The sequence below is a fragment of the Zootoca vivipara genome, chromosome 6 (genome assembly GCF_965207765.1).
Source record: "Zootoca vivipara chromosome 6, rZooViv2.hap1.1, whole genome shotgun sequence".
Classification (NCBI taxonomy): domain Eukaryota; kingdom Metazoa; phylum Chordata; class Lepidosauria; order Squamata; family Lacertidae; genus Zootoca; species Zootoca vivipara.
Genome location: NC_142589.1, coordinates 58,503,995 through 58,528,024, shown reverse-complemented (window position 1 = coordinate 58,528,024; position 24,030 = coordinate 58,503,995). Strand labels below are relative to the sequence as shown.

Sequence of the window (24,030 nt, the reverse complement as noted above, 5' to 3'; positions counted from 1 at the left end):
AGATCTCTGGATGCCAGGTTCGGATCTGGCTGACCCCTCTAGCTTTCTTAAACAAGTAAGCATTTATATCCCTTTTCTCCAAGGAGTACGTGGTTCACCCCCCTCCTCAGTTTATTCCTACAACAACCTTGTGAAATAGGTTAAAAGGCTGTGACTGACCCAAGGTCACCCTGTGAGCTTCATGATTGAGTAGGGATTTGAACCCCTAGGTTCTAGATTGATGCTCTAACCCAGGAGTCAGCAAATTAAGGCCCGCGGGCTGGATCAGGCCCAATTGCCTTCAGGATCCGGCCCACAGACTGTCCGTGGATCGGCGTGGGGATTCTGTTTGTTTGGGCTGCGCCATTTCCCCCCCCTACACCATTCCATTCCCCCCCCTCCCTCACACACACCACAGCGGTGCCTCCTCCCTCCCTCCCAGCTTCTCCCCACCCTGCCTAGAGGAGGAAGGGGGCTGGGCTGAGCTGGGTGAGTGCCATTTTAAGCAGCCCCTCTCTGGAACCAGCCCTTTCATGCCACTCATCTGCCCTCCCCCGCCGCCCTGGTGCTATCTTAGGTATCTGAGTTTCTAACACTGACAGGCTTGTCTAAACTGTGGATGAATAGGGTTTTTGCAGCACTGTATCCCCTTGACACATATATCTAAGTGATGCACAGAAGTACCACATAAATATTCTCTCCAAACCTTTAATGTGCTTATTGTGGTTCTGAACTGTGACATGTTTTCACATAAAATCAGATACTGTTACACATTTTCAAACAGATAGTTTGAGACCAGTGACTGGTGGCAGTAGATGAAATGTAATAACTTGGTCCGTAATATATTCCTTCATGGCAGCACACTGCACATGCCTCATTGGAAACACATCCAGTTTTAAAATTCTAATAGTTTTCATTGGGGCTGCATGCATTGCAAGGGAAGGTTTAATCCTTCCTCCCCAACTGCGACACTGACAAAGGTAACCCCCACCCCCCACCCCTGCACTACTATCAACATTAGTGGGGAGAAACTCCCATTGGTGCTAGTGAGAGCTTTTCTCTTCTAAGTCTAATAGCAGTGTAGGGGAGATGATTCATCAGGATTTTGATGTAAGGGTTAACCCACTCTACTCTCAAGCTGCAGTCCCAGTGAAAAGCGTGCCTTTGTCAACCTTCCCTCTCCCCAAAAAACCAAACCCTGTCATGCATGCAAGATACCCATTTAACATTCTGTGCAGTTTGATACTGTAGTCTTAAAATGTATTTGGTTGATTCGATTAACAGGGTGCTGCTAGTTTCAAGCATACATCTGTGTGCTTGTGGGATATGATTCGAATAACTTTGTTATGCAGGTTGATCAGGAACTGAGGTTGGACAGATTTCTAGCACTTCGCGTTATTACTTAGATATGCTGCCTTTTGTTAGTCCAGAAGTTAGTCCGGTACTCAAAGATGATTGAATTCTATCTATTGTAGTAAGGAAGGGTTTTTTATTCCATAATTGCTATCTTTAGCACACATCAGGATTCTAGCCTCCTTACCCACATATAGTATAACCCACACCACCCATAATGTGTTTTACTAGTAGAAAGTGTAGGTGAGCCAGAAGTTGTAGGTTTAAAATCAAGAAATAGTGTTGCAAACTAGAAAGCTCAAGCAAGTTTACCACATGGTACAGGAAAGGGAAATTTATTGGGTTGTTAGTTGACTTGACCTGAAAGAAAACTCAGTTTTAGGGATTGGATGAACAAAGTTTGGAAGATCATCATGGTTCATAAACTGACTTGACAGATATGAGCTAACCAATAAACTAAAGCTCAAGCCAACTAATGCACATGTCTTGCTACCTGCTTAGGTTTCTTTTCTCGGCTCATTGATTCTCAACATAGGAACACAATACCTGATCACAGTACAGCACATGTATTTATGCTTTGTAGCATTTGCAGTCAGTACTCACCACCACTTTGTTGAGTAATAAATACATACATTAAACTCTAACGTTTATAGTCTTATTGCTATGTTCATACAAGCTCTGGTCTGAAAGAAATGAAACAGTTAAGTTCAGTATTAATATTCTGTTCTCTCCTTTCTTATAATAATATGTAGGCAGTTAACTCTTCAATGGTTTGTTTTACTTTCATTTTGAATATTTGAAAAGCCTTTAATAAATGATAGGTAATATACATTGAGACCAGACTTCTGCATGCACAATGGAGCTTCTGTTCTCTGTCCTCTGACAGGCACCCCAAATCTGTTTCAGACAGTTGAAGACCCTCCAAAACAGATTTAAGGGATCACAAACTGTAAGGTAGAGGAGAGAGGATGGAATTCCCTGCATGCAGCACTGAATATGAGCTTTTTTAAAAGCAATATTTTCTGCTCTTAGGCAAGGAACATGATACAAAATCTGTTCACTCTGCCTTTCTGAATAGGATATTCGCTTAGCCTGTAGAACAACTCTATCCCACTCAACCTTCCAGCCCCCAGGAAAAGGCGTAGTAGTGAGAAACCAAGAATTGCTATTTGTATAAGAACTTGGCTTGGGAATACTTCTGTGCTTGCAGTGTAATTTATTTACTTAAAATTCTATGCTACCCATTAACAAAAGGTCTCTGGATAGTTCTCACACAAATTAAAACTGAAGTAGAAATGGAGAAGTGTAAAAAGAACTTTCACGTAAACGTTAAGCAGCTAAAACAGCATCAGAATAAAACCATCAACACAAAACAATTGTTTCACAGAACTTAAAAAGCACTAAAATGTAAGTCTTCATCTGGTGCCAAAAAGAACCCAGTGTAGGTATAGGTGAGCCTTTCTGTGGTGGACAGTCCTCAACCAAGATGTCACTGCTAAAAAGTGGCATCGGTGACCATCCACCTCATGTCATTTTGCAGTGATACCTGGAGAAGGGTCTCTTAAGATATTGGTCTCAGTCCAATATCTTGCAATGGGAGTTTCATTTTCTCTCCTACCCTCCATCCCCCCTTCAGTCTCAAAATCTGCTCTGGATGAACCTCTGGAGTAAATGGAGGGTATGTAGAACTGTAATGAGGTAAGAGAGGAAGGGGAAGTCTGGTTGCATCTGCTGGTGTAACATTGAATATCACCTGATCTTAGGGTCTAGGGCAGTTATAATATGGGAAGAGACAATAATTTAGGTAATGTATTATAAACACAATCCATATTGTAGCAGAGATAAATGTGGCTTGTATCACTTTATTTGAAAACTTTACAATAAAATAATACCAAAAGGAGATAAATGTAGCTAATTACCTATATAGTTGTTTGACTTACTTGACTTTTGTTATGTTCATACCTTTTGGAGGCCTTGGTGGTTAGGATTTGTGATGAGTTTGGTGTATAAAACAAGTCACTTTGAAATGTTTACTAAGCAGTTTTCAGATTTGATATGAATCTGGTCTTTTAATATATGTGTCTTGTGTTTATTGTGTCTAGTGAAAGCTTTTTCCAATACAGAGCAACTTGTAGATAGCCCCTGAAACAGTGGGCATGGCAGATTTTAGTGTAGGTAAAGAGAAACATGATGCTATTTTATCTATGATTTGCTTTTCTCCACATACAAGAGATAAATTAACAGCTGATGTTAGAAGGTGGGAGCACACACAATTTCTGTCAGTGAGTAGGTGTGAAAAAAGGCGGGTTCCTCACATCTACATATAATGAGATTTGTAGGTTGACTCATTCCAATATGTAACTCCAAATGAGTTTCCAGTATTTATCTTTTTGAATATGTTTCTTTTTGTTTGAGACAATGTTAGTGAAATGAGAAGTGATAATGTTACTTCCTGTACAGGGAATTTCTACAGAAAATGCTAGAAACGGAAGAGGCAATGTTGCTGCCTGCATAGCTAGATATGCCTGATTGCACCTCTTGAAAATGCATCCTCCTTCTGTTTTGGTAGTACAGTATTGGCTTTCTATTAAATACTTAAGCTACTGAAGCTGATTGCTGTGACTGGTGAAACTTATAATTGTCTCAGTAGATATGGTTCACTTCTGGTTTCACTGTCTTTCAGCCCCATCTGCAGTTTTGCTAATCATTGTATGATCTTTTTTTTAAAAAAAGCCTTGTGCTTCAAAAACATAGGAACTACTGGTAATTAGAATGTTGTTCATTACGTAGGGATTGACAGTTAGCTCTCATCTGATGGGTTAAATACAATGGTACCATTCCATGAACTGAATGAGTTCTCCAGTAATGGAAAGAACTTGGATACAGCAGAGGCTCCTGCTCACAAAATGGTGGTGGCGGAGAGGTGATTTTTGTCAATTCTTGCTTGCATGCTGTTCTAGAGGGTTTCCCACTACTTCAGAGCTGATTTGGAGGAGCTGCAAGGCGGGGGGGTGGGTGGGTGGGTTGACAAATCACCTCTTCAGTTTCATAAGCAGGGACCTCTTTTGGATCCAAGGCTCCTCTGTGAATGGAAGGGCACTGTTGGATGCATTCCTGCATTCTCTCTCTTTTGCAATGCCATATTGCCAAAAGATAAAGCCCTCTACTAAGGGGGAAACAGTGTTGGGCCTTTGTGATGAAAGCTAATGGCTTAGCAAAAGGGTAGCTTAAACCAGTGGTCTTGACCCTTTTAGGGTCAGGACCCCTGCTCCCTTTATCCCAAACATGCATTTGAGAACCTACTTGTTAATGTTTTGCTATACTGTATCTTTGAATGGTGTTAGTGCTGAAACCCACCTTAGGTCACACTGTGACCTTGCAATGGGTTCCAACTCACTGGTTGAAGGCTGGTGACCTACCAAGGCACTTTCTGGAAATCCTTTGCTTCAGGAAGCTGAACTGAGGCTTTCCCTCTAGCATGGGGGTTGTGATGTTGGGCTGTTCTCTTTAAATAGAGGACTCTTCTGCTAAAGTTGGCATACTTTCCCTTATATTTTATTCAAATAATTTTTAAAAATAAAACGCTTTTAAGAAGCTAAGGAAATTTGGAATGAACTTTGGAAACTCTTTAGCTTTCTGAAAGATTGGGTAGATCTGAGGAAAGTGATGAGTGTGGAAAATATGAAGAGGGTGAAAGGGAAACTGGTGGAATATTAGCTTTCTCACCTTGGCATTTTGATCATGCTGGCAAGGAACCAGCACAGAGGGATTGCAGGAAGTGTTAATTAGATGCATTAAATGCAGCATTTATAATAGTAATAAGAAAGTTCAGCAACCTTTCATCAGGCACTGATGGGACCATACTGGAGAATGCTGTGTTAACAACTGAACATCTATATCTGAGAAGGATGAATTCATACTAAAAACTGATGTAAAGAACAAGATTATTACAGAAATGGATGGAACTAGTTCAGGCATAGGCAAACTCAGCCATCCAGATGTTTTGGGACTACAACTCCCATAATCCCTGACCACTGGTCCTGTTAGCTAGGGATGATGGGAATTGTAGTACCAAAACATCTGGAGGGCCGAGTTTGCCTATGCCTGAATTAGTCTAAATTCTATTATATGTTCCCTCACAAGCGCCATTGTGAGAGGGAGAAATGATTGTGGGTCCTCCCAGGTGACAGCTCCATAAATGAGGAGTATGTCATTTTGCCCCACCTTTCAGTGTGAGCTTAAATTAGAGAGACAGTTGAAATTAGAGTGCTGCTGCTGCTACCTTATATATTTGCATGTATATTTGAGGGGTAGATCTGGTTGTCTCTGCTGCATATTGGATCTGCTAGAAGTTGTTATGGTACCCATAAAAGTAAAGGTAAAAGACCCCTGGATGGTTAAGTCCAGTCAAATTCGACTATGGGATGCGGTGCTCATCTTTGCTTTCAAGCCGAGGTACCCATATTTCATTTTAGTATATAATGATTTTTAAGAGGCTATCTTATTTAATAACTATTTCCTGCTCTAAAATGCAGATTTTTAATTGCATTTTTGCTGATACTTTTATGAAGTTGCAAACAGCTCAGATTTCTTTTGACTTATGGAGTGGTATATAAAATCCCTAGAGTTACTTGGCTTGTTTGACTTCAATGAAGGAAATGGAGATACAGTATATAAGTAGTTGCAGAAATATATTGGAATTATTTAAAGGGCATAGATAGTTGGATTAAAGAAGATTGAAGGCAGTGGAACTAATAGCCACCACATTTTACATGAGGCTTCAAACTGCTAAATCGGTGGTAAGAAAGAGGGCCTTCTTGGTAGTGGTGCCCACGCTATGGAACACCCTCCCATCAGATGTCAAGGAAATAAACAACTACTGTATCTGACTTTTAGAAGACATCTGAAGGCAGCCCTGTTTAGGGAAGTTTTTAATATTTGATGTTTTATCTTGTTTTTAATATTCTGTTGGAAGCCGCCCAGAGTGGCTAGGGAGGCCCAGCCAGATGGAAGGTGCGAAATAAATAAATAAATAAATAAATAAATAAATAAATAAATAACAACTATTCTTTTATTGTTATTATTTATTCTCAAAGGGTGTGGTGTGTGGCAGGAGAGGATGGTAAGTGTGGAAGGAAGATTCAGAGACAATCAATGAAACATTTAAACAATTCAGTGTAGTATCAAAACATTTTTTTTAACTTTCAGAATATGGATAGATACCTTTTCAAAATGAGAGCAAGAGCATCAAGTGATACTGAGGACAAATCCTAGCTGTGATCCAGAATCACTGTTCAAACAGAGTGCTGGAGAATAACATTGACTATTCTTCTACAGTTCTCCATGACATACTGTTGGGAACAGGAATTTGTAACTCTGACAAATATGAAAGATCAGAAAAGAGAATGGCTTCTTTGTGTTGATGAGGAGATGAGAGTTTGTTTGTCTCAACTTAGACCTAATATAAATGAGATTACCAGGCACAAGCAAGCTCACACCTCTCACTGAGTTTGTATGCATGCTTAAGGTTTGCCTGATCACAGAAGAAAACTTTCCTTTAGGTAAGGTTGGTTAGGTATGATGTGTGGGCACTAGCATTTTTGTGTGTTGGTTGGCTTGATTCCTTTAATAATTATTTCTTTGCTCTGCAAGCACATTCTCTCTGCTAATGGCATAGCTTGGTTTGAATTGAGTGGATCTGTGGCAGGGTCTGAGTACTTGGTTCTGCAAAGGGGTCAGACTAGGTGATATTTTGGGCAGGTTACCAATGTTACATGCTTCTGAGTCTCAGCAAGCTTTTTCTATAGCCTTTTCAGTAACTACCGGTACTTTCCCCCCAGAGTCTCCTAGGGTAAACATGTTTAAATACATTCATTTAATGTGTCTGCTACATATTGTACATTTGAAACTCTAAACTATGTTATATTTATTTGACAGGACCCGTTGGGGCTCAGCCCCTGCTGATGGTGCCCAGACGACCTGGCTATGGCACCATGGGCAAACCCATTAAACTGCTGGCCAACTGCTTCCAAGTTGAAATCCCAAAGATTGACGTCTACCTCTATGAGGTAGATATTAAGCCAGATAAGTGTCCTCGGAGGGTGAACAGGTAAGTCAGGGTGTTTAATATTACTACATCAAACAGATGTTTGGGCAGTACTTGATGAAACTGGATGTTGGATGTTTTTGTAAGACTATAGCTGCTTTAAGAAGTGACAGCTGGGACTAATCAGACAGCCTTGTTTGAGCAAAATATGTTTGCTCTAGTTTCCCTAGATATTTTGCATGGTTGATGCCCAGAGCACTGTTTTAGTCTGTATCACAATACAGAGCACATGTGAATGTTCATACAAGATAGGAAGCAAACGAGGGCCATCTGTAGACTGAACATGCCTTCTTTTATATTGGCACTCTAAACCTGTAAAATATCAGAATTAAGAATTGTTTTTGAAAACTGTGTCTTTCTTTAGTAAATGGGCTAGTGTGTTTAGAGGCAAGTATTTTATTTGTGTTAGGAATCACTAGGACATTATTCTACAAATGGCTAAGTGAGGTGCATTCAAGCTACAGATTATAATTTGCTAGTAAAGCCTCATTTCACATTATAAACAGAACCAATCCAAATCAAAACTGGGACTGGCAGAATTCTTATGAGTAAATGAGAAGACATCATGTTCAACTAAGTATCAGAAACAACTTTTAAAGTTAGCATTTGTTTGAAAAGAATTTGATTCCATCTTTTCTGATAACACCCTTATACAGCTGAAGTTCTATAAGTGGTCTCATGTCTTTATGATATTTTCCTTTTGCTGTTGGAACGGTTTGCTTATTTGTGTGATGGGGTCAATTGCATTCCTTGGTGGGCAGCTTAATTTCTCAATAGAAATGATTGCTTCAGTTCCAGCAGGCAGAATAAGAATTCTGCCAGTCCCAGTTTTGATTTGGATTGGTTCTGTTTATAATGTGAAATGAGGCTTTACTAGCAAATTATAATCTGTAGCTTGAATGCACCTCACTTAGCCATTTGTAGAAGAATGGCCTCATGATTAATTAAAACAGATGCTAGTTATATTTAATAAATTCAATTAAAAGCTGGGCTGTAAGACTTCTATTCTGCCTCTTGTGATGGACAATCAAACCTTCCCCAAGAGTAGCTTATGTTGAAAGGGCAGTTTGTAAATGGCATTAATATTGAGTAATGTAGGCAGAACTTTATGGTTTCTCTTAGTAATAGTTCTTCTTTAGCTTTTATTCTTGCAATGAACAGTTTGTGGAGCTTTCTTTGGTTCCCAGATCCTACCTGGCCAGTCCCCTGCATGGTGAAGTCTTCCAGCCAAGAAAAGACATTTATTCAGCCTGATGCTGTAGAGAAATGAAATGCATATTAAGAAAAGTTTAGTTTTAATTTTATTTCAAATAATGCTTCAGTATGCTTTTAACTATTCAGATGCTTGCAGTAGAGTGTGTGTGTGTGTGTGTGTGTGTGTGTGTGTGTGTGTGTGTGTGTGTTTAATGCTATTCTGAGCCTTTGCATCCAAATAAGTGAGAACTCTTTCCTGGACCAGTAGGTTAGATCAGTGTTTCTCAACCAGTGTGCCTCCAGATGTTTTGGGACTACAACTCCCATCATTCCTGACCACTGGTCTTGCTAGCTAGGGATGATGGGAGTTGTAGTCCCAAAACATCTGGAGGCACACTGGTTGAGAAACACTGGGTTAGATGCTCACTAAAACGCTTGACAGACTGATTTAACTTTAAAGAAAGTAACTGTCCAAAGTCCCCAGGATCAGATAGTTTTAATACCGCACTAGAGCTTTGAGATGTTGCTTTTATTGATAAGTCATACTCGGGAAGCAAATGTAAGCATGTAATTTACAGAAAAGGCAGATTACTTCAACTCTAGCTCTAGTAGATTCTGCAATATGCAGTTGGTGTGAACTCATGCTTTTCTAACTGAATGATTTCATACCTGCTGAGAAGTTTCATCACCTAGTGTTTGTACAGTGTGGTGGTAGATGGCTCCTAAGTTCTTAAAATAACTTTATTTTGCATTTAAATTTTTGTTTGCTATGACCCCATAATGTTGCTGGATGCTACTATTCAAGTATATTAAATATATCTTCTTTGACCTTCGGGTTAGCTAATGTGCAGTGGGAAATCATATAGAAGTATTGTGTTCCATTGCTGTGCACCTAGTACAGGCATCCCCAAACTGCAGCCCTCCAGATGTTTTGGCCTACAACTCCCATGATCCCTAGCTAACAGGACCAGTGGTCGGGTAAGATGGGAATTGTAGTCCAAAACATCTGGAGGGCCGAAGTTTTGGGATACCTGACCTAGTCCTCTGCTACACGCTTATTCTAGAGTAGGGCCATCCAACTTTTCACACCAAGTGGGCCACATGAGTACTTCATTGTGGAACCTGTGGGCTGCATACTGCTTTGTTACGTGTGGGGGGTGGGCAGTGAGACCAAAATTTGATGCCCGTGAGGTGCTGGGATTAGTATGAAGATCACGTTGACATGTTTTCCCTTTTACTTGCTTAATATACTGTGTTTATCTGTGAAAAGAAGAGACAAACATATTTTCAACAGTCTAGCAGCCAGGCCTCTAGGATTTAGCTAAACTGGGAGAGGGAATGAGGATATTGTTGGTGCACACCTGATATGTATTCCTAAGGATGTCAAATTGAGGCTGGCTGGCCTTCAGGAAATGATAATGAGGCAGAGCTACAGTAGCATCTTGCTCTTGGTAGCATCAAATAAAATTTTACTGAAAGTGCCACAAGCCATCTAGGTGCAGCTCCTTGTCTAAGAGCAGGTCTGAACAACAGTCATTGTGCAATTGAGACAGCTCCAGATGCTTTGAGGAGGAAAATTAAGGCTATACTCCACCTACACCCTTTGTGCATCTGGTGTTTTGGAAGTCTAGTGAAAACAATCTGTATTTAATTACATTTTATACCACTTTCAGGCAAAATTGTCCAGTTTGTAGTCGTAAAATACAGTCAAGTATGTAACTTAAACAGACAGTAACTCCATATACAGTGGTACCTCAGGTTACGTTACCTTTGGGCAACGTATTTTCGAGTTATGAACGTGGCAAACCCGGAAGTGTATACTTCGGGTTTTGCCACATGTGCAGAAGCGCTCTTCATGTGTGCGCAAAAGCGCTCTATTGCACCGCGCGCTTGCGCAGAAGCGTTGTCTCCAGATACGGACTTTTCAGGGTAAGTAAGGACCCCCGAGACGAATTAAGTTCGTATCCGGAGGGTCCACCACTGTAAAGTATAAATAAGGAAAGCTTTAAGAAACAAAACTTCAGCTTAAGTCCTATCTCAATAAAATTGTTTTAGTTTTCCCACCTTGTGATCTGAATTCCCTTTTCACTCAGCTTCATGATGGTCCTATCTGATGTGTTCGTAAGTGACTTGTGGCAAAGGGAGGCACCCATGTGTCTATTCCAGTCTTGGTGGATCAAAGGCTACGGTACCTTTGGTGTATTTCCCTTCAGCTTTTGTCCATGCCCTGGTAACCTGGGTTGGATTACTGCAGTACATTTGAGGTGAAGCAGCCCTTGAGGTTGACTGCAACTAGTGCAAAATGCAGCAGCTTGACTGCTCACAGAGCATTCACCGCCATGTCATTCCACTGCTAAAACTGTTGCATTGCCTGCCAATTAACCATGAAGCTAAGTTCATGATATTTGTTATGTGCACAAAGCCCAATACAGTGGTACCCCTACTTACGAATTTAATGCATTCCGAATGCACATCCGTAAGTCGAAAAAAATTGTAAGTTGAATCCCATAGGAATGCATTGGTAGAAAAAATTCGTAAGTCAAAGCAACCCTATCTAAAATTCGTAAGTAGAAAAAATCCTATCTAAACCGCATCCAAGATGGCGGACGGAGCTCCGTTCGTAAGTAGAAACATTCGTAAGTAGAGTTATTCGTAAGTAGAGTTATTCGTAAGTAGAGGTACCACTGTATAGCCTGGGACCAGGATACCTCAGAGATTGTTTCACCCTCGTATACCCAATTGATTGCTGTGCTTTGCAGAACATATGTTTTGTGGAGATATAATTTCAGCAAGAGGTCTGTTTCATATGATATAGGAATCAGGCCTTTAGCATGGTGGCACCTACCTTTGGAGCGTCCATTACTTATCATACATGCACCATTTCTATTGACTTTTCAGCATCTATTGCAGACCTTCCTTTTAAACGAATTTGTATTTTAATTGGCTAAGCCAGTCTATATCTGTATTGGATTTGAAATGGTTTGTATATATGGAATTGTTCTGATTTTTTTTCATTGATGTTTCTACACAGAAATTGCCTTGAGATACTTTGTGGAAAGTTTACTATAAATGGAATAACATAAATAAACAAAACTTTATTGGCAGTTCTGGTAGTGCAGAGATGCGCCTTTGAAAACTTCACTCCCACTGAGAAGCATTCCCCATGATGTTTAGGGCCATGTCACTCTCTACACAGAAACAAACTCTTGTTTAGGCCATCAAATATATACTCAACATGAAGCCACAGCCAAACTCATGAATCTGATATATGTGCATTCTCAAACACATTCCCATTGTACCACGTTGTGTACCCTTACAATTTTGAGGTATCCACCTAAGACTACATAATGTGTGAAGAAATCCTAAGGCTGGAAAATAACTCATCATAATATTTTATTTTTAACATTTTTACCCTGCTCAGCCAAAAAATCTCATTGAGTAGTTTTACCTAAGATCAATAATAAAAACTACTTTTGATTTTTTGCACCGTGATTGGGAATTTCTTTGCAATGAGATGGGCAGTTTTTTTCTTCTCTTATTGCATTAAACTTGGGAAGAAAGTTTGGTGCAATTTATTATTTCTCCATGAAGGCTATGTTTTCAGTGGCCTAAGACAATAGTGACTTTTAACAGGATAAGATGCAGCCGCAAGGTCACTGTGTTGTAATTGTTGCCATCACCAGTCAGAGGAGTTGCAGTAACAAGTAATGTTCACTGGAATATGTAAAGAACTGAATTGTTCTCAGCTTTGCATAAGGAAATTAAGAGTGTTGGAAAGCACAGGGGCGTAGCATTTCTCTTGTAGCAGTTAAACACATGCAGCAAGCTGTCATTTTGAGTTCTTTTAATTAAAATTTTATTTGGCGCTGAGGAAGAAGCAATAACCGTTCTCTCCCATCTCATGCACACTCTTAAAATTTGTTTTGTTGTGACATCGTAATTCAATGAAGCATCTTTTAGATAATTGCTCTGTAATGACTTGGTTAAATGCTGAAAATATTAAAATGGGATGAAATGTAGTGTTTTTCTTACTTTCCCTCTTAATGCTATACTGTTTTAAAATTACACATATATATATATATATATTGTTTCCCTAGGGAGGTGGTAGATTCAATGGTGCAGCATTTTAAAGTGACAATATTTGGGGACCGCAGACCTGTTTATGATGGTAAAAGAAGCCTTTATACAGCCAATCCGCTCCCCGTTGCAACAACTGGGGTAAGATAGTTTGTCCTTCCGTAAGTTCTGATTGTTTGTAAGATAAATGAAATCTTTTCTGAAAGTGTTAAGGTTTTATTGATTGTTACTGTACATTGCAACCACTTTGTGTGGTATTTTTTACAAAATAACAGAAGCAAAGAATGACAGGTCTTGGAGGACCTTACAATCTAAATCTAGTATATGGGAGAAATGACAGACAAGATGAGGGGGAAGGGGAGGAGTGGAGATTAATGGATTGAGTATGCACGAATGCAGTTGAGTTTATTTTAGTTGGGATTGAGGACTAAATAGTTGAGTTTTTGTGTATGAAATTGACAAGGTTTACAAGGTAGTTGGACACATTTCCACTGGACACAGTCTTGCAACACAAATCGTCAGTCTGGTGTGGGTGAGATACATTGAGTGTGCACGCTCATCCAGTCTGCAGCATCATAGCCAGTGGATGCAGTTAATTTCACTGTGAGCTCTGGCATATCCTGGCAAACAGGCAGAACTGTATTCTCTGAGGGCCAGACTACATTACATTTGAAATATGTGATCACATCATGTCACAACAAAAGAGCAGCCACACTGGAGGGAAAAGTTCAGGTTTGGGACTGCGGCAAAGTGGAGTTAAACACGTCCTCCCATGCTGTGGTCTGGATAAAGAATTCTGCCTCAAGGACAGTAGCAGTAGCTGCTGTTGTGGCCACTTACAGCTTTCTTTCTGAAGCAAATGGTTTCAGCTTTTATTAGATCTGTTGCTTGGGAGGAAAGGGTTAAACCTTGGTGGTCCTGACCTCTCTGCCACCGTTATGTCTTTTTGTTTTTGTTTTGTTTTTTACATGAAATGCAATTGCACACTTAATGTATTGTCGAGTTCAGCCATAAGACAGTATTGGAGATCCAATGACCCACCAGATGTTGGGCTCCAACTACAGTCATCTCTATCCATTGCCCATGCTTGCTGAGACTGATGGAGTTGCGAGTCCAAAAACATCTGGGTGCCATGGGGTCCCCTGCCCTTGCTACAGTAGACTGGGTTGGATACATTGAGATTCCCATGACAGCTGCTGTGTCAAGCATCTGATGCAGAATCTGATTACAGTGGTACCTCTGATTATAAACCTAATTCGTTCCGGAGGTCCGTTCTTAAGCTGAAACCATTCTTATCCTGAGGCACGCTTTCGCTAATGGGGCCTCCCGCTGCATCCTGGGGCAAATTTTGCAACCAGGAGCAGCTACTTCCGGTTTAGCGGAGCTCGTAACCTGAAGCATTCGTAACCAGAAACATTTGTAACCAGAGGTACCACTGTAGTGCTGATGTGTTTGATTTTCTAACTTCACTGGTGATGAGAGGAAAAGGGATTCAAGGCACTAACATTAGGCCTTGATTTTCTGGTTTCCCATTTCCGTGTGTTGAATTACGGCAATCTGGAGTGCCATTTCATTGTCATTCACATAGATGCCTAGTATTTCTTCAGTCTTCTATTTGGTAAAATAGGTTTTTGGCCAGAGGAAGAAAAGGAGTAATACTTGCAGATAAATTACTTACTTTAGGATTCTTCTTCTCTGTATCCTCTCCTATGACTTTCTCCCTTAACAGGTTGATTTAGATGTAACATTGCCTGGAGAAGGTGGTAAAGATCGTCCCTTCAAGGTGTCAATAAAGTTTGTTTCCCGGGTGAGCTGGCACTTGCTGCATGAGGTTCTGACAGGACGAACCTTGCCTGAACCTCTGGAATTAGACAAGCCAATCAGCACTAACCCTGTTCATGCTGTCGATGTGGTGCTACGACATTTACCCTCCATGAAGTAGGTTCCCTGTCATTCTCTGAACACAGTATCTATCTTTTAAAAGTTCATCTTTAGGAGTGGGTCTCTTTACACTTCTGTGCACATTTTTAAGGGTAAGGGAGAGAAAGGGTTCATACACATTTTGCATTAGGGACAACAACAACAACAACAACAACAACAACAACAACAACAATTTATTATTTATACCCCACCCATCTGACTGGGTTTCCCCAGCCACTCTGGGCGGCTTCCAACAAAATATTAAAATACAATGGTCAGTTAAACATTAAAAGCTTCCCTAAACAGGATATGAGTAAAGGTTTATCAGTTTTGTCCACTGAGCACATCACTACTTCTAGACGTGTACATAATTCTTCTGGAAGACCAGTGGTTAATTGGAAAGCCATTTCACAATGAGATATTTCAGAAGTGATCAAGGACATGAGATGCTTGTGTTGGCAAATGGCAGGCAGTAAGATAATGGCCACAACAGAGCAGTAAAAGAACACCAAAACTATGACAGTATTTTACTTGTTTAATCTACTAAGACTATACTGTGGAACCACATAATTTGTATGTTTTAACGCAACTTTCTGTGTATGTATGCTTTCAGAAGTCTGCTATTATTTACTTTTTCTTTAAATTTTATTGAATCTTTTCATCACACAGTACAATAAAAAACTAATCTAAATAGAAAAAGAAAGAGAAAGAGAAAGGAAGAGCAAAGGAAGTACAAAGTCCTAGCTCAAAGAAAAAATTTAATCCTTGTCTCACACAGAAGGAGGTGGACCCTACCAGCTCTTACCTTGGAGCTTCTCTTTCTTCTCCCAGCCTTCCGCCTTGGGATATCTTTCCTTCCCCACCTCTCACACAGGGCTCTTCATCAACCATCCATTGCCTTCATGTGTGTCCAATCCCCTTAGTAACCCAGAGTAGAGGACACCAAAATAAGCAAAACAGAAACAAAAGCAAAGCAAGAAAAAAATAAGAAAAAGAAGCAGGATGATAAAAATAATAAGAGAGAAATAAAAAGGGCTTCTGATTCTCCATCTGTCAGGTATATCATATAAGGATTATTCAAAATATTCACAGTATTCACTCCAGGGTAGTATCCAGCTATTCTTCTTTCTGCTAGGCAATATTTTCCCAGGCTTCAGACATCTCAAGTTCATTCATTTTCCCTTCCACACAAAAAGTCTAAAGGGGGTTCTCCAATTATTATTATTTTCAGTACTTGTCCACAATAGTCTTCCTTCAGTTCAGCACAACAACTTTACTTCCACTGCTGAAAAACAAGAACCTTTCCTCTTTATTCACACAGGAGTCTCTCCACTGTGGTCATATATTGAAAAAGTAATCCATAGTTATTTACTTATTGTATATTCATTAATTCAAACCCAGTTCCGTATCTTCTGATCCCATTTCTATGGCTGTGATTTTCCATCCTAATTTGGCCAGGGGGCGGGGATCTTTGCAATTTTGCTTCTTTCTTTTTCCAGAAGAGTTGTCAGAGGCTTGGTAGCTTTTTCTTCTAAATTCATTCCAAATTGTACACAGAATCCTTTCTCAGCTCTGTCTCTGCCAGCTCAGAACAATCTCTCAGTCCATGGTTTCATTCCACTTCTCCAACATTCATAAGTCCACTGCTTGACTGTTTAACTCCTCCAGGCACCTGTGTGAAGGTCCTCCCCATTTCATCTTTACTGTCTCCAGCTTTACCATTCCACTCTCCTGTTGTGGCAGTACTTTATCAATATTGTTCTCTGAAGGTTCTGTGTCTTTTTAAACCTCATCTTCCCCATGTCCATTTTCATTCACCATCTTATGCACCTCAGCTCTTACCTCTTTTAGTTGCTCATCCAATAATCACTGCACAATGCCAGCCGTCAGTGGGGTGTCCAACAGTGTTTTTACCATACTGAGTGTTCTTGGTCTTATTAACAACTTACTCTCCACCTTATGATTTTACAGTCTCTGCCTTAAAAGCTTGAATCACCTGTCTCCTTATCAGAGTGCATTCTTTTCTGACAGTAGCATAGATAAGCTAGTTTCACTTTGCAACCAGCACTTTCATCAAAGGGATGGAAAGTTTAAAATAAAATAAAGATTTCTAACAATCAGAACAGCCCTTGGCCATTTATAATCTTTCTTAGCCGTAAACAATTAAAACCTGCTTTTTGTTTTTGCTGTTATTTTCTGATGGACTTCTCAGAGGGGAAAAAAGATGAAGTCAAACAACTTTTGTATACTCTTAATTTTTTATTCTATTTTCCACCAAGGAACCCCAAATATAACAAATATGCAAACTTCAAGTAATTAAACCCAAATAAAGCCATGTGTTAAAGCAACCCCTTGCTGGTTGTGGATTTTAGAGGGATCTCCCAGCAAATTTTTAACACAAAAATTGGGCTGACTACCTGGTAGTTTAGTCAATAAAGGGTTAATCATTCATTGAACAGCTCCTGTGTAAAAATTACAAAACAAAGAACAACTTCTATTGGTCCCACCTTCTGGTACTGTAATTACAAGGACAAAATTTTGAGGAAAGAGGCCTATCTGCTCCTAAGTAATTGAGAAGGTAACACATTAAAGCTGCTCCAAATGTCCTAGGTTATCCTCCTTGTCATTTTATTTTGAATCCAGCTTGGGAAGTTGGAGAGTCCCTCATTTACCATCATATTATGGTGCCTTCCAGCTTCAGCAAATCATTCCTATGATTTCAGCAGGCCTAGTAATATCCTGGATCAAGCTTGAAGCATGAGACTCCCATTTTCAACCCCAAATGAGGTTGACAGGGAAGTGTCTATCCAACCCCTTTCACATGAAAAGTGTGGAATAGATGCTATAAAAATTAGTCTCCACACTCTGACATTTAATCCCATTTCCATATCTATTGCAATTTCAGACCCAAAATAAATTTGTAAATATCTGTTACTGTTTCAAAAGCAGGACCTTGCAAGACTGTTTATTTTCATAATAACTTCTGCCACTTATGGAATTGCAACTCTTGGAATGTTTGAAAGATTCATTCCTAGATTGGATATGCACCCACCATCTAAATATTTAGCTACAGCAGTAACATAACATAACCTCTTCTTTTTATAGGTATACACCTGTAGGCCGCTCCTTTTTCTCTGCTCCAGAAGGCTATGATCATCCCTTGGGAGGTGGCAGGGAAGTATGGTTTGGATTCCATCAGTCTGTTCGACCTGCAATGTGGAAAATGATGCTAAATATTGATGGTAAGCCAGTTCTATGAGAGCATGGAGAAGTATGTTGTCTCTACAAATGACTGTTGTATCGGAGTATGAAATAGTATACATATATAGATACAGTTCATTGGAGTAAATTTTGATAACTAATCAAAATAGTTTACATGCAAATTGTCTTGTTCTATATATTGTTTCTGCCAGCTTTTCTCCTTTGTAGATGATGTGAGGTATGCTGCAAATATTTTCCTTCATAATTTTTTGAATTATAGAAACACTTAAGCCCAAGAATCCAAGAACATATGATAGAAATATTGTCTGCTAATTAGGGTAACAACGTAGATGGGAAAGCAGGCATTACTAATGAAAGTCATGCCTTTCATCAGGCAGTGATAGGTGCATAAGCAAAATCACATTGACAGAGCTTGAGTTGGTTAATTACTAACAAGTCACTGACTTTGGTATGATTTGATGGGGGAAGGCGTCTTAACAGTGAAATTATTTGTAATGCTTGCAGTTCTGAAGAATGCCCCCCTCCCAGTTTCTGACATGAAGGTGCTTTGCTTTTAATCTTATGGCTAGAATAGACATGGTTTAAAAGTTATAAGCAACATACAGTGGTACCTCCGGATGCGAACAGGATCCGTTCCACAGCCCCGTTCGCATCCAGAGCAGTACGCAACCTGAAGCGCCTAATTTGCGCATGCTCGCCGCTTCTGCGCATACTCGCCGCTTCTATGCATGCACGTGGCATCATTTGGCGCGTCTGCGCATGCGCGAATCGCCGAACCCAGAAGTAACCCGTTCCGGCACTTCTGGGTTCGACGCGTTCATAACCCATGATGTACGCGACCCGCAGCGAACGTAACCAGAGGTATGACTGTACTAATTCCTATTTAGGTTAAAATGCCTGTGTGAATGTTGTATTTGAGGAGTAAAACTGTTAGCGCAGGATAGCTGCGTTCTATAATGTGGTTTGAAGATGAAACCTGTAAGAAGTCCACTGAAACTTCTTAATTGTTGCCCATCCAGGACTAAGTACTTATAAAATGTTTTCTAATTGGTGTAGCAAGTTTGGTTACCATGGTGACAAACTGCAGCAGGTTGAGGTTTTGGGGGGATGCACACAAGCTATTTGTGTTCATTCAGTTAATCAGCATCTGTAGGCGTCGGCTAGCATGCGTCATGTGAAGTTGGCGGGCTGCTGGCGGTGACGCATGTCTGAAGAATGTTTTGTTATATTTGTATGGGGACATTCTGTTTGGTGCACTTGAGGCCTGGGAACCTCAAAAACGCCTCGTTAACTGTTTCACAGTCTAGTAATTCTGCTGTATGGAAAGCATTTGAAACGTATTGCCTTGCATTCACCCACAGCATGGCAAAGGTGGGAACAAATTCATCCCTAAGTTAAGTAAGCCTTTATAATTTAGCAAAGTCTCAAATACCCCAAAATGCTTTTTGAGCGATGTTTTACAGGGACATCATGTTTAAAATATGGGAGAAAAAAATAATTTTGGACGCTTGCAGTGGTATTGTTGTTGTTGTTTAGTCGTTTAGTCGTGTCCGACTCTTCGTGACCCCATGGACCATAGCACGCCAGGCACTCCTGTCTTGCACTGCCTCCCGCAGTTTGGTCAAACTCATGTTCGTAGCTTCGAGAACACTGTCCAACCACCTTGTCCTCTGACGTCCCCTTCTCCTAGTGCCCTCAATCTTTCCCAACATCAGGGTCTTTTCCAAGGATTCTTCTCTTCTCATGAGGTGGCCAAAGTATTGGAGCCTCAGCTTCACGATCTGTGGTATTATCTTGTTGCAATTGAGTAATTTATTTGGAGCGCTAAACATTCCTGAAGCCCTCCCACTTGTGAAAACTGCATTCAGGACCTTGAAACATTATTGAGGTGTCATGATCTTACGAAGATCATTGAAACAGGACCTTATCTGCATGCATGCCTGTCTCTTCTCAGCTGCTTTGAGCATTCTTCAATACAATAGTCATATTTTTTGTGCCATATGGTTGTTTGTAAGCTTTGCAATTATAATGGTATTTTGTCTACTTTATTGTTAACTTCTTCTTGTTAATATATTGCTGTTGCAGTCCAGTGCCTTTCAGCATTTTTTTAATGGTTGTTGTATAGAATTGTGCCCTTATATGTGAATTTGAGTGCCTGCTATTTCCCCTCCCCCAAGAAACTAGATTAATGGCATTTTTTTAGACTTGCTTGGTGATCTTATTTGTTTGGGAGAAACTTCAGGCGTAAGTCTAACTTGCAAGTTTAGAGTTTTGTGCAAGAATGAAAATATGGATGCTGGATGTTCTATTTCTTCATGGGGAGAAGGAGAACTTAGGCTGGTTGAAATTTGACTGAGTGATATAGGAGTAAATGTGCATAATTATTTGTGTAACTTACTATGAGACACGTACTGTTTCGCTCACTTTGGTAGTCATGAGTTTATTGCCCTACATAAGATTAATGATTACTCGTTTTCAATATGAACCCTCTAAATCAGTGTTTCCCAAAGTGGTTAATATTGAACCCCTAGTTTTTGTTTTTATTTATGTGGGCATGTACAAAGTGTATCTTCCTTGCCATTGAGAAACATCTGTATTAATATATATTTTTACATTTGATGATTCCTGTTATTGGTGATTGATGATTAATAAATGTTGATTAAATATTGATATTTCTTGACTTTATTTCATTTACTTTCCTAAGAATTTGCAGGGTGGATGGGTGAATACAAGGGATCAGTAAACTGAGAAGTTTGGGGAAACTTGCTCTAAATTCATGAGATAATTTAATTAGAAAATGTACTACATGACACTTTGTTGCCCCAAAGCTTAGTGATGATTTTAATGATTTCTTCTTCAAATGTATACACAGAACTAATTATTGTGTACCAGTGATTTATTTAGTCTTCAGAACTTCTACTTTATTAACTGCTCTATTTTCTGCTCTTAGTTTCTGCCACTGCCTTCTACAAAGCACAACCTGTAATTCAGTTTATGTGTGAAGTTCTCGATATTCACAACATTGACGAACAGCCACGACCTCTGACTGATTCTCACCGGGTAAAGTTCACCAAAGAGATAAAGGGTAAGTAGAAAATAAGAGTACTGATCAATGTAGAGTAGCTTATAATGCTCTCAGAAGCCTTTCCTCTGCTCTTCCTGAACACTCCTAGGTTCATTTAAAATGCATATGATTCTTCATCTTTTGTGCTACTCATACACTAATTTGCATGAAATGTGTGTTCTGATAAGAGATTTGTATTCTGTACTGCCCGTCATGTGAAGATCACAGAATAGTTCATAACATAAAACAAATAATCCCCCCCAAAAAAAACCTGTTTAGAAAGCGATAGAATGTTAACCAACCAAAGGCCTGGTTATAGAGAAATGTTTTGACCTGGAGCCTAAAGCTATGTAATGAAGATGCCAGGCGAGCCTCCTTGGAGAGGGCATTCCACAAATGGGGAGCCACCACAGAAAAGGCTTCCCTCCAGAACTTTCATGGAGGAGGCACACAAAGAAGAGCCTCAGATGATGATTACAGGGTCCAGGGCAGTTCATATGGGGAGAAGTGGCCCTTAAGTTATTGCAGTTCTGAGCTGTTGACGGCTTTATTGGTAAAAACCTGCACTTTACATTAGGCCCAGAAACTAATTGACAGCCAGTGCAATCAGACCATTATCAATGTAATACACTCAAATGGTTGTGCCCTGTGATCAACCTGTCTACCAGCTGAAGTTCCTGAACAGTCTTCTCAGGCAGCCCTATGTATAATTCATTTCAGTAATCTAACCTAGAGGTTATCAGAGCATAGACAACATAAGTTAGGTTATCCTTGTCCAGATAGGGACACAGCTGGGCCTCCAGCTGAAGCTGATGGAAGGCACTCTGCACCACTGAGGCCACCTGAGCCTCAAGCAACAATAAAGGATCCAGAAGTACCTCCATGCTACACACTACTTCAGCGGGAGTGTAACCCCATGAAAAGCACGCCACTTCCCATCCATCCAGTCTAGGGTATCAACCACTAACAGTGCCTCAGTCTTATCTGGATTGAGCTTCAATTTGTTGGGTCTCATACAGTCCATTGCCAAGGCAAGACATCAGTCCAGCACATCCATACCATTTGGTTCTCTCTCACAATTTGCCCAAGGAAACTTGAGGTGATATTTCGGTCTGCCAGGACCTTTCCTAGTCCAGGCTGGGGAGCAGGAAGGAAGAATTAATTGTTCTGGAACAAAAATTGCTCTGGGTGAACTAATGTTTCCTGCTTGTCCTGCTCTATTGAGTGGCAGTTAGGAGGACAATTGGTTTTCTACAGGAGGGCTATTGTTTTTTATAGTCATACCATTGCTTGATTTGTTTCTTCTGCTTTTTTTGTATGTTGATTATATATTGGTGTGTTTAATTGCATTTTTTTAAAAAATATAATGCTGTGTGAACTGCTTTGGATTTTTTTTTAATGAAGAGTGGTATATACATTAAATAAATGAATAATAGCCAACCACACCAACCATGACCACTTTGGAGTGGATCAGTCTAACAGGTTTGCAGTCATGAGGATGAAGTGAAAACTTTTCAGGGTTTGAATTCTGAAGTGCTTAGAAATGGTGGACTTAGCTCACCAGAATTCATTGGGGCACACAATTACAGATAAGAGTGAATGTATTTTGGTAATGTCATAGGTGCCAAGCCATGCAGTTTCCTGTACATTTGTACCATCTTTTCCCAGTTACCTTATCAACATGAGATCAAGTCATGTGTACCCTGTTTCTCCGAAAATAAGACGTAGCCATAAAATAAGCCATAGCAGGATTTTTAAGCATTCAAGGAATATAAGCCATACCCCGAATATTTTGTTTGTTGTTGTTTAGTCGTTTAGTCGTGTACAACTCTTCGTGACCCCATGGACCATAGCACGCCAGGCACTCCTGTCTTGCACTGCCTCCCGCAATTTGGTCAAACTCATGTTCGTAGCTTCGAGAACACTGTCCAACCATCTTGTCCTCTGTCGTCCCCTTCTCCTAGTGCCCTCAATCTTTCCCAACATCAGGGTCTTTTCCAAGGATTCTTCTCTTCTCATGAGGTGGCCAAAGTATTGGAGCCTGAGCTTCACGATCTGTCCTTCCAGGGAGCACTCAGGGCTGATTTCCTTAAGAATGGATAGGTTTGATCTTCTTGCAGTCCATGGGACTCTCAAGAGTCTCCTCCAGCACCATAATTCAAAAGCATCAATTCTTCGGCGATCAGCCTTCTTTATGGTCCAGCTCTCACTTCCATACATCACTACTGGGAAAACCATAGCTTTAACTATACGGGCCTTTGTCGGCAAGGTGATGTCTCTGCTTTTTAAGATGCTGTCTAGGTTTGTCATTGCTTTTCTCCCAAGAAGCAGGCGTCTTTTAATTTCGTGACTGCTGTCACCATCTGCAGTGATCAAGGAGCCCAAGAAAGTAAAATCTCTCACTGCCTCCATTTCTTCCCCTTCTATTTGCCAGGAGGTGATGGGACCAGTGGCCATGATCTTGGTTTTTTTGATGTTGAGCTTCAGACCATATTTTGCGCTCTCCTCTTTCACCCTCATTAAAAGGTTCTTTAATTCCTCCTCGCTTTCTGCCATCAAGGTTGTGTCATCTGCATATCTGAGGTTGTTGATATTTCTTCCGGCAATCTTAATTCCGGCTTGGGATTCATCTAGTCCAGCCTTTCGCATGATGAATTCTGCATATAAGTTAAATAAGCAGGGAGACAATATACAACCTTGTCGTACTCCTTTCCCAATTTTGAACCACTCAGTTGTTCCATATCCAGTTCTAACTGTAGCTTCTTGTCCCACATAGAGATTTCTCAGGAGACAGATGAGGTGATCAGGCACTCCCATTTCTTTAAGAACTTGCCATAGTTTGCTGTGGTCGACACAGTCAAAGGCTTTTGCATAGTCAATGAAGCAGAAGTAGACGTTTTTCTGGAACTCTCTAGCTTTCTCCATAATCCAGCGCATGTTTGCTATTTGGTCTCTGGTTCCTCTGCCCTTTCGAAATCCAGCTTGCACTTCTGGGAGTTCTCGGTCCACATACTGCCTAAGCCTGCCTTGTAGAATTTTAAGCATAACCTTGCTAGCGTGTGAAATGAGCGCAATTGTGCGGTAGTTGGAGCATTCTTTGGCACTGCCCTTCTTT

At 40.3% G+C, this 24,030-nt stretch overlaps 1 protein-coding gene across 5 annotated transcripts in view; it reads left to right on the top strand.

Moving 5' to 3' along the window:
• The window catches only part of LOC118086559 (protein argonaute-3), a 51,224-nt gene that overhangs the window by 7,224 nt on the left and 19,970 nt on the right, over positions 1 to 24,030 (top strand). For 3 of the 5 annotated variants that reach the window (XR_015950601.1, XR_015950602.1, XM_088672280.1), the window contains 5 exons: positions 7,270 to 7,441; positions 12,730 to 12,850; positions 14,439 to 14,647; positions 17,735 to 17,871; positions 20,802 to 20,936. Coding sequence is in view for 2 of the 5 variants with exons in the window: in XM_088672280.1 (XP_088528406.1) it covers positions 7,270 to 7,441; positions 12,730 to 12,850; positions 14,439 to 14,647; positions 17,735 to 17,871; positions 20,802 to 20,936 (774 nt within the window). In the remaining 3 variants the exon portion in view is untranslated. The remainder of the gene's footprint in view (positions 1 to 7,269; positions 7,442 to 12,729; positions 12,851 to 14,438; positions 14,648 to 17,734; positions 17,872 to 20,801; positions 20,937 to 24,030) is intronic. The other 2 variants (XR_015950603.1, XM_088672281.1) reach the window with 1 other exon arrangement.